Source organism: Aulostomus chinensis, chromosome 16, assembly GCF_037954235.1.
Source record: "Aulostomus chinensis isolate RoL2024-O1b breed Wild chromosome 16, RoL_Achi_v1.0, whole genome shotgun sequence".
Lineage (NCBI taxonomy): Eukaryota > Metazoa > Chordata > Actinopteri > Syngnathiformes > Aulostomidae > Aulostomus > Aulostomus chinensis.
The window spans coordinates 4,907,561-4,922,032 of record NC_141335.1 but is presented as its reverse complement, the minus strand read 5'-3'; the positions used below and the strand labels follow the sequence as shown (position 1 = coordinate 4,922,032).

At 44.6% G+C, this 14,472-nt stretch overlaps 1 protein-coding gene across 1 annotated transcript in view; it reads right to left on the bottom strand.

Annotated features, from left to right (window-relative positions):
• The window catches only part of LOC147247243 (calcineurin subunit B type 1), a 29,746-nt gene that overhangs the window by 2,528 nt on the left and 12,746 nt on the right, over positions 1 to 14,472 (bottom strand). Inside the window, exons 3-5 of the mRNA XM_086179894.1 lie at positions 4,576 to 4,752; positions 3,596 to 3,655; positions 2,463 to 2,647 (exon numbers count right to left, since the gene is read on the bottom strand). Coding sequence (XP_086036020.1) covers positions 2,463 to 2,647; positions 3,596 to 3,655; positions 4,576 to 4,752 — 422 coding nt within the window. The remainder of the gene's footprint in view (positions 1 to 2,462; positions 2,648 to 3,595; positions 3,656 to 4,575; positions 4,753 to 14,472) is intronic.

Below are 14,472 nucleotides of genomic sequence, written 5' to 3'. Positions count from 1 at the left end.
GGGTTTGGTTGTTTGTTTGTTTTTACACTCACTTAAGGGGTTTTTATCCTTCTGAGGAAAAAGAATAAACATACATTTTCAGAACAGTGACAGAGGAATGAAGAGAAGTTAGCATTGTTCAACCTGCACGTCAGGCTGTGTGTGTGTGTGTGTGTGTGTGTGTGTGTGTGTGTGTGTGTGTGTGTGTGTGTGTTTTGGGATAAATGGAAGGGATGTGGTGTGCAGTTAACACAGCTCAAGCTATTAGCATGTTTGTTCCTTGGCTCAGGACTTCTTCTTCTACTGTGTTTATTGCAGCCACGCATAACCTCTCCTAGAGGCCTTCTTCTGATGAAGTAAATACTGCGTAGCCTCATTTATTTTCTCAGTTGACTCAATTTTTCCAAATTTCCCTCGAAGCTCATTTGATCAGAAAATGGAAACACAACTAACTGCTTCAACTGCTTCCTGCATTGAAGGACAACTGAACTTTAAAGGTTAACCGGGTGCAGAACGGCTTTAATCTTTCCACGTTTTAATACTAGAATGTTTTGCGCCGCTGCAGCAACACTAGAGGTACAAATACTATTCCATCCAATTACTATCAACCTTTTGACAGATCTATTTATATAAATCCTTGTTTCACACAAACTTAGATCAGCATTTGAGCTGCGCCGCTTTTTTTATAAACAGGATCTGATGTTCTCCTGCACATCCTCAGAACTCTGCAGGAGGCTTTTTAGTTCAAGCCTCCAGAGACGCTCGGTGGTTGTCAAGCACGAGCCTCGTGTCCGTCAGAGTTACATCTGCTGCCTTTCATTTCAGAAAATGTCTGGAAGCAAGGAAGGTTCCACTGGGTCCGAGGAGGGATAAGCGATGTGGATATTCTTCACCGAGGGAGGAGCTAATCAGGCCGAGAGACACTTTGATCTTGAATTAGTTCATTAGGAACATTGGGATTCATTCAGCTGCTGTTTAACTCAGGATGACAGGGATACGTGCGGGATCATCCTAGTTTCCGGTCTTGGATTGACGCTCCTAAATGTGAGTGTTAGCTTTAGCATCCTAATAAGAGACAGACGTGGATTGACGGAGCCGCTTCTGTTACATTTATGTTAATAAACTGCGTTTGTGTGGCGCTAACGACCCGCTTCACATTTTCATTCACCCATCCACATACACGTTCATAATCTGTTAGCTGTGGCTGCGATGGAAGGCGCTAACCTGCTAAAGCATTCACACATTGATGGCATCAGGAGCAGTTACAGGTTCCTGCTCAAGGGCACGTTGGTCGAACCAGGAACCTTCCGGTGACTACACGACCCACCCCGAGCTGCAGCACCTTGCTTCTGAGCCGCCGTGTGTGTGTGTGTGTGCACCTGTCTCAGAGTTTAACACCAGCGCGAGTGTGTGGATATGTTTTCCTGGGTGTGGCTCCTTGTGTGTGACCGGTGCTCGCTTCAGCATACTTTCATACTTATTTATAGACCATAACAGTCAGCACCAGGTCCCGCTGCTGTCCGTCCCGACTCCTCAGATGCATGACTAGTATACTCGGAACGTTTCTTAATCTGACGAGAACGTGTCAAAAATATTTGTGGCGTTGAAAGGAATGTTGGTAATCGGATTGCGATGCAAGAGGTTTGAGGGGCGGGGCCATGGCTGGTGACTTTAATCTCTGACCGCCTCTGGATGTAGAGTCTGATGACTGGGAATTTGGGAATGAGGTCTTATAAAGTGAACACCTGTAATACTAGCAGCTGCTGCTACTACTACTGCTACTACTACTACTACTACTACTATATCATGTCAAAGATTCTGCTGTGAAAAAGGAGTAACACTGCAATACTCTGACCTGAACTGAGATCAGTAGCGTGTGAGTACTGGAAAGTTGGAGGCATCTCTGACCTGGTTCTGAATGTGATCTAACCCTTCAGCTAATCAGGCCCGGAGACTAAAAACCATTTGAAGTCTTTTCAGACGCGTCAGACGTTTCCTCCTCTCAGTGAAAGCGAGGATCTGCCTCGGTCACATGCATCCGTCTGCTTTGTTGTGATGGGAGCACTTTATAAATAATACCGGCTTACCAAATTTATAACTGGGTCAAAGGTTTCCTGGACGGTTGTGCACTCCTCATTTTCCAATGCAGTAAAACTCATAATCACAAGACCATTTCGGCACATAAGAATTATGTCAACGCCCTTTACTGCTATAAATACATGCTTGTTTTATTGTTGTACTCATGGTAAAAGGTGTCAGCTAGAAGTGGCTGGAATAGAATACATCAGGATGTAATATCAGTCGTATGTAGTGATCAGATATGCAGGAAGCGTGGAACTGGAGCCCGCTGCTGTCGAGCCAAAGCAAAAAAACAAAAAACTTGTAATTTCAGAGGTTTTTGCTCCTTTGACATTTGCCTTCAGGCCAACAGGCCGCGTCAGCAGAAATGTCAGAAAAGCCCCCCCCCCCAGGCTTCTACTCACTGCACAGAACTCTTCAAAGGATATCCTGCCGTCTCCGTCCTTGTCTGCGTTGATAATAGTCTTGTCCACGATCTGCTGGAGCTGCGTGTCCTTGAGGTTGTTGCCTACCATCATCTTCAGCACTTGAAAGAGCTCGCCGTTGGAGATGTAGCCGTCCTTGTCCATGTCGTAAATCCTGAAGGCGACTGTGGCGTTGACGAGCAGAAGAAGAGAAGGAGAGAGAGAGAGAGAGAGCGCGTTAGGAGTAAATTACCTTTGACAGATTCATGTCCAGTGTTTGCTTCTCTCCCTGATGAGCAACGATTCAAGACAGTCGGACTTTGGACACACACCCCCGTACGTAAACACCGTCCCTGTTCGCCTTCCCCAGCAAGCGTCAGTTCAGCTTCCTGATCCTCTCGACTTTTGTCCTCCTCTTTTGTTTCAGGTTTGGTTGAGAGTTTCTGACGGCACCACAAGGTGCTGCGGTGACATGTCAACAGAAACCCTCCTGGTAGAGAAGTCACCAAGTCTTGATTTATTAGTCAAACTACTGCTAATATAAGTTGTTGCCTTTTTGCTTTTGTTGGATTTTGAGATTCAAATACGATACTGGAAGTACTGAATAATTTAAGTAACAAAACAATGACAGAAAGCAGCTTCTCACAGAGTGACATTGTGTCCGAATGTATCAGCTGACGGAGGCTTGGCTCTCTGGTTGTCTAATTGCGATAGGAGGCTGCGGTCGCGGCGGGGTGAATATACCATAAGAACGTTCGCAAGAACAGATCCCAAATCTACACACACTGAATGTTAACGTTAGCCGCTAGCTTGACAAAATGAGCAACTCAGATTGATGATGAAGATGGATTTTTCTAAAAACCTTCATCAATTTCTATAAACATGACTTGACTCAAGCATCTTGATGACTTTCATCATGTTTTGAGAATAACATCATATTCCCACTAGGGATCCACTTAAGGCCCAGCACCCAGCAGTTAATCAGCACTGCTTTTTTTTTCTTTTTCTTTTTTTCTTGGCTGTAACCACAGGACCAGGTGAGACAAACAGCAGACGAAGCCCCAGTGGTCTTCCTCTATAAACCTGAGGCACCGCGCGGGTCCACCGGTGCTTCGGGCGACTGCTCTACTCACATCGGAGCTTCTGTTCCTTGTCCCCCTTGACGCTGAACTGTGAGACTCCCTCGATGAACTCTGAGCACACATGAGAACAAAGAGTCAGTACGCTGGGTTCAGGCAGCAATATTGCCCGTAGGATTTTGAACCACATGTTCTGGGTGGATGCATGGCACTTGTATACTGACGGCAGCAAGTCATCTGAATCAACAAATATCACAAAACATAGAAAAAAAGTCTGTTCATAACTACTTTTAACACATCAGTGTACCACAAGTCATATCAGAACATTAGGAGGGGAGGGAAGGTCAGAAAGCTTAATTTAATGCAACTATATTTACTCTAATATGCGGAAATACAACGATCAGAGGTCAACTATCTCCCACCAACATAACAAGTAGAGGAGGAATTCCCTGGGTGAGCACGTTACCTACCTACCAAAATAACCCGTTTCCTTTAGTCCTGTTGTTAAAGTACATTTCAGTGAGATAATATAATGAGTTTGAGCTTAATCAACAGACCAGGACTGAATTTAATGCATGAGTTTATTATTTAAACCAATTTAAGTGCCTATGGTGAATGTGCTGCCCCCTCTCACAGACCACCTCAGACACACGGTTCTCACATAAGTAATATTTCTGTTGTCTCAGTCGCTGGAGACGTGCAGAAAAACTCATCTGCTCATGTGCTTCCGAGCAATGACAGCATGAGAGTGTCGAGGGCAAATATTAACTCAATACACTGCACTGTGTTCACATCATAAATGCGTTATACCTCGGCGATGTGGTCTGAAGATATAAAGGCCTCAGAGGACAAATACAGATCAAAGCAAAGCCTTTACAAAAACTTGCTTCTAGTCGGACTACAAATCACCTTTGTTTGTGTTAAACAGGAGCTCTGAAATCTGTTATGTAATTTAGAATAATATTAGTGGTGCTGTAGTACATTGAGAAAATTAAAATGTCTGTTGTGTCTCTCCACCAGAGTTCAATGCCCACCTTTGAAGTCCACTTCTCCGTTCCCGTCCGTGTCGAATATGTCGATGACCCTTTGCACCAGCGGGTTCTGTTGCAGCTCCGGCAGCGACATGAACTCTTCCACGCTGAGTGAGCCAGAATTATCTAGGTCGAGTTTTTTAAATCTCTTGCCTAGCCTCTTAATCTCATCAGCATCGACTGGGGGGGGGGGGAGCAGAGAGGGGGGGGGGGGCAGGGAGAGAAAGAGGGAGAAGATGAAGTTGAGAGACGATCAGTTCGTCTTCAGGATCATCAAAATTACAAGAAACTTAAACCACATCAAGAGATGCAGGGAGCTCTGGCACTCCTCTTAAACCTGAGCTCAGACAAGGAAAAGAAAATGGGCATCAAGAAGAAAGCAGCACCCGGTTCGCCTGCAGCAGGCTTCTCCAAAGAAGGATATTTACATACCATAAAGCAGTAGATACTGCAGAATATAAATATCCCTGCTAACACCTGCATGAACTACAGTCATAAATTTTAGCAGCCCACTCTTGCAACTGGGTCAAGGACACAACTTCCGGCCTGCACAGGACTGAGCTAACTGCTCCGAGCTGCAGAGCCGCGGCAGCCACTGCTTTCATTCTGCTCTTCTCCACAGACCTGAAACAGTTGAAAAAAGCTGCAACAGCACCAGTAGTGGATGCAACAAAGAGCCCAGTTAGTCCTCTGACAAACCACCTAAAATAAGAAATCAAGTGAAAAATACAAGAGGTGGAGGGGCAGAGGCGTTGGCAGACTTACGGCCTTTGTTGTCCAGTGAGTGGTTCTGGATCTTTGGTTTCCCTGCCATCAGAAACGGCCCCTGACTCCCTGGCCAGACTCGACAATGGCAAGGAGTAATCCAGCAGCAATAACAACACTATATAAGCTTATTCATGCGTAGTCACATGACCCAGCTGGCCAACCGCTAACTACACCAACACCTGCTTTATTCTGAGGCCCTAAATGAGATTTATCTACTGGGGAGTTAATAAAGGGAAGGCGTGGGACATTGGATGGGTGTGAAAGGTTTATCAGGTGGAGAAGTCAGTTCACTCCAGTTCTGAGAGGGTTTATTGACCTCCAAGACAGAAGCCAACTCAGGTAACTGAGGAGGACAAAGCAAATACATCCCCCCCCCCAAAAAAATCACTGACTGATGTTTTTAATCAAATTACTTTTTCTTCCTGTATTATTAGTCGAGTCTGAATTTTCTTATTTCACTTTCCACCTTCCGACAAGACGTCAACAGTCCCATGCTATAGAAATGGGATGTTAATTCAGTGTCCTGATTTATGTCCGAAAGAGAGAGAGTGAGCCAGGGGTGTGGGCTGTATTTTGGGTTTTAATGCTGGGACACGCTGCTGCGCTCCATCAGCTGGATGACTAATCAGAGTGCGAGTGTGGTGGAGGAGTAGGGGAGAAAACCAGAGCGCCAGATAAAGAGCTTGAGAAAGAGGAAGTTAGGACACCTAGATCGGCTCTGTGCTCAGGCTGAATATGCAGGAGAGCGAGAGACACTCCATCGACTGAAGGTCTCCAAACCAATGAGCTACAAACATCAACTTTGAGTTTGGCCCTTTACCTTCATATGTTTTCCTGAATTATGATCATTAACAATTATATTTTACACTGTCCTGATAGTTCTCTGACAAGCTCGAAACTGCGAATATGCAGAGCTATTAAAAGGAAAGTCATAACCGTATAAAACCATCCCCAATAGGGTTGTTTTTTTTATTTTTTTATTTAGGTGTTCAAAAGAATATCGAATTGCCTTTTGTGATTGTGACGCAAGTCACGATGTCAGACAGAGTCATGACCCTTGTGTCATTACTCAAAGTTGAATTGGAGGCCTCCTGAAATGAGGAATCTGTACCAAGCAGAGACGTTTTCTTTGACTGTGCAGGCTGGAACGTCTCTGCAGAGCTACGCTGCTTCGTTATGACACACCAAGACTTTGGCAAAGGCAGAAACCAGATTTCAGTGACATCTTGATCAACTGCCCAGCCCTCTATCCTCCCAACGACTGGTGCTACTGTGCTTATCTGTCAGTGGTTGTAATGTTATGGCTGGCTGGTGTGTGTATCTACACACACATCCACACATTGTATGAGTGGCAGCATCTTTTTTCAGTCGTTTGAATAAACGTGCGGTCGCCCAGAACCAGAGGTGTTGCAGTTGGTGCCTGACAAGGTCAAAGGTCAGGACTTTGATGCGCTGGATGTTTGTTACGCTGCATCTCCTCGTTTCCACTCGTTTTACAAATCGATGTATTTTTAATGAGACTTGTCTGTTTACTTGCTTTGTTTTTGTGCTCCTGCCAGCTCCCGATACACAATCTGACGTCGGCTTCAGGGTTTCTGTGTCCACCGCGCGCCATTTATCAGCAGCCGCTGTCCTCTGACACTAAACACCTCCTTATCAGCAGCTTCCTGCTCACAGCAGATGACACGCTACACATAATCACCATACAGGGTTGAACACCGTGTAGAATCCATTCAAATCAAAGCCATGTTTATCAATCAACAAACTAAGTTAGGGGACAAGTGAAACCTGTCGGTTTATCTCTGACCTTTGTACAATGATGATTATTTGGGGAGACGGAAGGATCTGATGCTTGATCCTCATCAGATTCCTCGAAATCAAAATGTGGTTTTCCTGTTAGCTAAAGGCTCTTTTTACATCATTCTGTCACAAGAAACTGAGAGCACAATAATCTTTTTATCTCCATAATCTTGTTTTCATAGTCATCGGAAGCCAAAATTGTAATTAGATATTTTGGCCTGCTTTAGGCTGAATTTGAACTTAAAAACCAGACTCAGACGGATATTAAAGCCGATTTTTGTCACGGTCGCTGCTGCACGCAGCGGTCACTGGGATAAGCTGTAGCGCACATGAATAATCACTTAGACATTTATAACACACAAACTGCGGTCCAGTCAGTGAGAGGGAAGCATCTCTGCGCTCAGATCCGCTCTCGCCGCCAAGTCAGTAGGTACATGTATTATTCACGACAGCAAGAACAACAGTCCCCTCCCCTGTGTCTCGAACCGCATCTGCCAGCATCAAACATGAACGTGGCTCCCGGCTGAGCCAAATGTTTCTCATTCATTAATTAGTGGAGCCCCGCCACAGTTTCATTATGAACGACACACAAACACCAACCTGATTAGAACCCCTCGTCCTCATGGCGACCAAAGACCAGTCCTGACACGGCGAAACGTCTTAGATTTTGGTTAAGGTATGAATTGAGGGTAAGTTAAGCTGAGACTAAGGGTAAGGATGAGGATAAGGGGAAAAAAAAAAAAACATGTTACAGATCTGTTACGTACAGACACACTCGGGCATATTTGATGGCTCATGGTAGCGTTTGACTTTTATTAGCACAATCCAACAAATCCCCCCTCCCGCACCTGCTCATTCTCCGGGAGGTGTGAGGACACGTCCATGCGTAAGACTTAGAGGAAGTGAGAGATGCTGTACGAGGGCAAATGTGCAAAACACAACACTCAGTATATCTTATGTCAATACAGATTTGTTTCATTATGAAACTGTGACCTCAAAGTACAACTGGTAAATTATTTGTATTTTTTTTAAAGTCTGGCTTAGAAAACAACTGCATTTTCGTACCATTTAGCCAGTCAAGTATCTTCAGTGCTTCCTGTATGACAGAAAACAGGTTTGACATCGACTTGGCACAGACGGCTCCTGTATCAATCCCAGCCTGTGTTTCATCACAGGTCAAAGGTGAAGACTTCCTATTGATTTGCTGTAGCCCTTCACTCTAAAAGGCAAAAGGGGTCCAAACTGTGCCAGCAAAAGGACCCCACAGCAACACACACTCACTGGCTCCCTCCACGTTCCGGTAATTTTTAAAAACACCCTCAAATTTTTGATGCGCTGACGCCTTTTAGTCATTTCTGTTTTGTGTAGCCGTGAGAACGACGCCATTGTCGGTGGATTCAGTGGTCGTCCCTCCAGATTTGCTGCAGTGCGCCTAAGCAGAGGACGATCACACGCTCTCATAAGATACAGAGACGATGTCAGGTCGTTAGAAGATACAGAGACGATGGAATATTTTCCCCTCGCGCCCTGCTGCATTTTGACATGTTGAATAAGTTACTCACTCACAAACCTCCGCTGTGACTTTAATTATCAAACACAGAATTTCCTTTCTGGAAATTGTCTAAATGTGGAGAGTCCGGAATAACATCATGGCTGGAGTTTTACGGCTACGGTTTAGTCTCCTTGAACTACTGACATTACCCTGGTTCACTCTCAATTATCTCATGCTCTTATGCAAACTCTCTTCTGCGAGTGCAGTAAAATAAGCTTTAATTCCTCGATCGCCAGCATCACAAGCATTGACCGCCACTCTCTATTCCTGCAGCCCAAATCTAAAAATGTGATGCAATTGCAGGTAGGAGCCGGTGGTGAGTTATGAAGCAGGAGAGCTGAATCAAATAAATGTCCGCTGTAATAAAAGGACGGCTGTGCTCCAGAAATGAGCAGGCTTGAAGTGCTCGGCATGAATATGAAAGTCAGAGAGAAAACCAACAACAACCTGTGCAGTTACAGACAGGAGAGGGACTTACAGATGCAGCAGACCTGATTGACATCCCGTGAAATATCCAATATTGCACATTTCCAGCCCTTTTTTGGGGGGGGGGGGGGGGCATTTGTCGAATTTATCATCTATGTGTCTTCATGAAACAAGATGCTGGGAGGGATTCGGTTTGAAATTTCTCCAATAAATGAGACGGTCATGGTGGACGGATGTGTTTTCAACCCGGCCGTAGCTGCATGTTTGAGCTTTTGGCAGCAGTGAAAGCAAACTAGCATTCCAACTGTTCCTTTCTTTGGCCTTTATTGCATGGTTCAGCATACGACTTTCACAAAGTAGAGAAAAAGATGTCACTCTGATGCGAAGGAATAGATAAACGTCATTTATAGAGTAGGGATAAACGCTGCAGCAGGATTTCACATCGAGGACCTTTTCAGTTCGTTGAACATTGAGGAGAAAATGATCTAATTTCTAATTAAAAAGTTCCCAAGTGATGGATGGTTTTCTGAGGGCTGCACAGCAGAGGCTCCTCACACTGCTATGCTAATTAGCAGCTTTGAGGGAGACCCAATGTAACTGTGAGATGATTATGGTAATAATCTCATAGACTCCACAGCAGAGCGCAACAAACACACGCACGCACACACCAATACACACTTTCATAAACACTGTATGCACCCTCAACAGTGTTACTAGGCAACTGGAACCTGTCAACCCCTCCCCCCTAAAGTAGCCCATCGACACTCAAAGAACATGCATGCACAACGAAGAGGAGTATTTAAACAATTGTTCCGGAGGCGTATCCATGAAAACAGGTTCACATATGCTAATGCATCAAATAATGTGCTTCTCCATAACCAATGGATATAAGGGGACATTTACAGGCCAATTATTTTATTTGGATACAAAACTCCCACTCAGATTTAAATCATTTTCTGACTGTATTTAATTATTCAGTTATTTAAACTCCCTGATGAAGTAGTGACTTCCCTCTGAAGTCAAGCTATAGTGCATAACATAAGAGTCCCTTCCATGCTCGCCCTCACCAGACGAGATCACACGATGCTCATTAAGCTCGTCACAGCCAGGTAAATCATACTGGGCTCTATGGGCAGGGCAGGGGCACCAGAAACTACAGCGAACAGGCAGGCTACTTCCAGTTAGCGCCCCGCTAACTTGAATTTGGACTGATGCGGCTCTTCCGCAGTTTCAAATGTTATCTCCCCCAAAATGAGACTATTTCTGGGGAACTTGTAATTTCACAGGGACTGTCTGATACTCAAAACAAGGTAGCCACCGCTTGACGCCAACTGAGGAGGTTATGAAGTACAGTTTAAGACATGTGGAGAGTGACTTGTCATACTACTCACTGCCAGAAGATGGAGACAAAAACGCCAGGCTACAATTTTCTGATCAGAATTAAAACAGTAGACTTGATATCACACTACAATAAAATGTTCAAGTTCTGTTGAGGATTTTTATTAAACAATTACCAGACTATATGTCATCATTGGGCTATTTTCCTCCTACGCCTGGACCTCCTTTAAAAACCCAATCCAACCTTACCCATTTTGGAATACTTCAGTACTAAAATGCTTTAATGTGATTCATCCACCTCACAGTAAGACATCTGACAAGCAGTGCTTAAAAATAGAACAATACAAATTAAAAACAGATGACCCAGAATTTATGAAAAGTATAAAGGAGCTCTGCAGCCGCACAGCTGTGCGACAGAAAAGGCTGCTAAGTGCAACTGGCTTTTCCTTCCCACTTTTGTTAAACTATAAAACACAATGTTCCCAAAATGTCATTAATGAATGTGTCCACTTAAGCATGCACAGCCCTCTAACAGCTCACCCTGCACATTAATGGAGACATGTGACTGCATTAACACAGCCAGCCTGGACCCAGACGGACAGGGGAGAGTGATATCGTATACAGAGCAAATTTCAGCCGGCATGTTCCCGATGGTTACGGCCCGCTGCTGTATATAGCTCACCCAAACACACAAGATAAGGTGTGAGGGTGGGCAAACACGAGAAGGTTACATACATAGTGATTACATGTGTCTGACACATGACACTGTGCCAATTAGTATAATGGGGTGACGCTGAGCCAATAAGGGCTGAGTGGTATTGAAAGCACCGGATGGATGGATACTGGATGACAGAAAAAGACACAGATTGCAATCATGAAACAGGAACTCACAGTCCACTTGAGTCTCAGTCATTCCAGAGGGCACTGCTGCACAACACATATTTAGCATCCTTTGTAGCCCAGAGGGAGTTTACACTTGTCTGAAAAATGCCTCTGGAGATGTAAGGACAGCTCAGGCTGAGCAAGGACACCTAAAGATTTTACAGAGAGACCGTGTGTCCAGCTTGGAGCATGGAATATTACAAACAAGGGCACTCACCAGGAAGGGAGGCGTAATGAAGAGACGATCAAATTGGATTATGGGGACAGCTGGAAAATGCCAACCTTGGTCATATTGTTGAGTGCTGCAGGCATGATATTTTGTAGGCCAACCCAGATGTGAGCACCGCCGTACACTCGGTTCTCTTACCAAAAAGCAAACAGGGTTTAAGAATCACTGCTGAAAGTAGGTTCTGTGGCAAACAAACGTGTAGGAGACTTGCACATTTTGTTCAGCAAGAAAAATCCCCACAAATTAAACTGTATGATTTTTATTTTTTTTCTAAACGTAAGTGCAAGGCTACAAAATGAATACACCAAAGACGCATGGCTTCAACGACACTGCAACAAAGTGAGTTCTCAATTTGGCAACGACCTCTGTAGTCTGTTAGCAGTTGTCTTTTATACGTTGCATAAAAGCTTCTTAATCCACAAAGTCATCAACTCCTGTGGAACTAAGACAAAATGCATAATTTTTCCATGTGTCCTCTTTAGGGATACAGTACACTATTTTCTTCAGTTACACAGATATCTTGAAGTACACTGTACTGTACAGCAATCAACCAGCGATTTATTGATTCTAGTACAAACTCACTGTATGAGGATACTATCACAGGAGAAGTATCACATCCTGAGATACTCTGTAATTCCCACTCCTACTGTATATAACAATTTTGTTTCTCAATTCAGGAAAGTCCAGCTGTACTGAACATGTTGCAAAAGCAAAATTTAGTGAGCCACAATTATGCTTACAGCTGCATTTTTAAAAAGCTGAAGATGTTTTCATGCTGTAATTATCAAGCGGCAGAAACAGAGCAAATTCTGGTGTAACCGTAGCTTTGAAAATCAGGTCATTTCTAGGACTAAAAAAAGCGGCACACATATTCACCCCTTCCCTCACACACTGCCTTGGTTTTATCTGAATGCAGCCACTGCTAAGACCAGGCCATACACCGGAGTGTGTGCGCTCCACAGGAGAGTGCTGGCACTTAGTGCATTAGGCTGATTGCCCTGGCCGTTCAGATAATGTACAGCTCACCTGCATGGCCTGAACGCAGGACAAAGCAGGGCAGCACACACACGCTGTGTATTTATAGCCGCGCCATCATCAGAAAACCCCCAACTCACCCCACCACCCCCACCAACAGTGCTTCTGGCTCCCGCCCTCAGGGAAACCCCTAGCAACAAGGAACTCCAGCAAGCTGCCTGCTGTTTATTTTCGGAAGCTCCAGACAGGCCTGCGATGGGTTCAAGCTCTCCGCTGAATTTCTCAGTGAGAGCATGATGCGTTTAGGGTGTTGTGGTGTTAGGCGGGGACAGAGTGTGTGTGTGTATGTGTGTGTGTGTGTGTGTGGGGGGGGGGGGGGGATGCACATTCCCACAAGTACACATTAACTTTCGCCTGAGTTGAGCTTGAATAAGCTAACTGCGGTGAGACGCTGCACTGAGGGGAGGATTGTAGCCTTGAGAAGACTCATCCACCAGCCCACTAACTTGTGATTCTGCTCTTTTGTACATCAACTAACTGAAATGTCTGATGACAGATACAAGCAAGTGGGTGTTAGATTGTGCTGGTTCGTATCTCGTTTAGGGGGCGGTAACGCTGAGCTGCAGCAGAGTCAATCTATCTGACCAGTTTCTCCACCGCTAATGCTACACCCACCGAAGCAGCACTTGATGAGCTGAACAGCTGCTTCATTCGAGAAGGGAGAGGGACGTGGGGAGAACGCCAAAGGAGAAGACTAAGAAAGAGGGAGAAATTAAAGACAAACTAAGAGGGGGGTCAAAAGGGGTTAGACTACTGAAAACGTTTCCAACTTGAGGAAACGAAGGAAACATCTGCAGGAACATAAACGTATGTTCGTATGCATAGATTGCATATTTGCATGTTCCATCTACACTTTGGTGATGACATTTGGTGATGACCAAATCGACGAGTGTGAAAGCTCCACCGAGCACCAGGATCTGAACCAAACAACCAGATCTTGGTGCTCCAGACAAAATCTGGACTTCCTCTCCAAGTGGACCATGGTTTGGTTAATTTGATCTGAACCATGCCACTAAAGCGATCTAACGTCTGGGAATGTTTTGGGACGGTAAAAGAGATGAGGTGAGAGACAGACAGAGAAAGCAAGAGAGGCTGTAAATATCACCGACAGCGAAGGGTTCAGTTCAGGGCCGTGCATCATCCAAACCCCCCCCCCCCCCCCCCCCCCATGGTGGCATAATCCTGGGGAGGAATGTCTGGAAGGCCTGGCAGGCCAAGGTCCTGTCCCCCATGATGTTACCAACATACAATTTAAGTACAGACAAGCCAGACGATGTCCACAGCTCTGCTCACTCGACAAGCGTTTCGTTTGGACTGAGTGTGTAAGTGCAGGTGATCTGTAGGCTGGATGAAATCACACAGCCAGACATTTAAGTCTTGATTCCAGCAATCTTTTGAGCAACATTTGGAGTTTTGCAACCCAGAGTTGCCACATTTGTGGCTGTCATACCTGTCACCCCGGAGCTGGGCGATAAACGGGCCAAAGACGATAAATACTGCAGGACAATGTCACGATAAACATTTAATCATTATTTCTTTCGAGTTTAAACTTGGTCTGGGTTATTTTTGTCCAAATATTGCAATATAAATATTGTTAAACTGCTGTAAGGATGACTAATCAGTGCTTTCACTAAACGTTAACACAATGAGATTTTTGACAAATAGTCATCAGTAACATGGATTTTATGGCTAAGTGGGTAGAGGCAAATATTAGAAGAGCTAAAACAGAAAAAGACATCAACACTCGCGCTGTTTCATAAAATAACTTATCTTTTGTTTTATTGTGTTTTTTTTAAGTGTTTTTGTCCTATTCTTATTTCTGTTTCTACTCTTCTTCTACATGAGTATTTCATTCCATATTTATTTTATT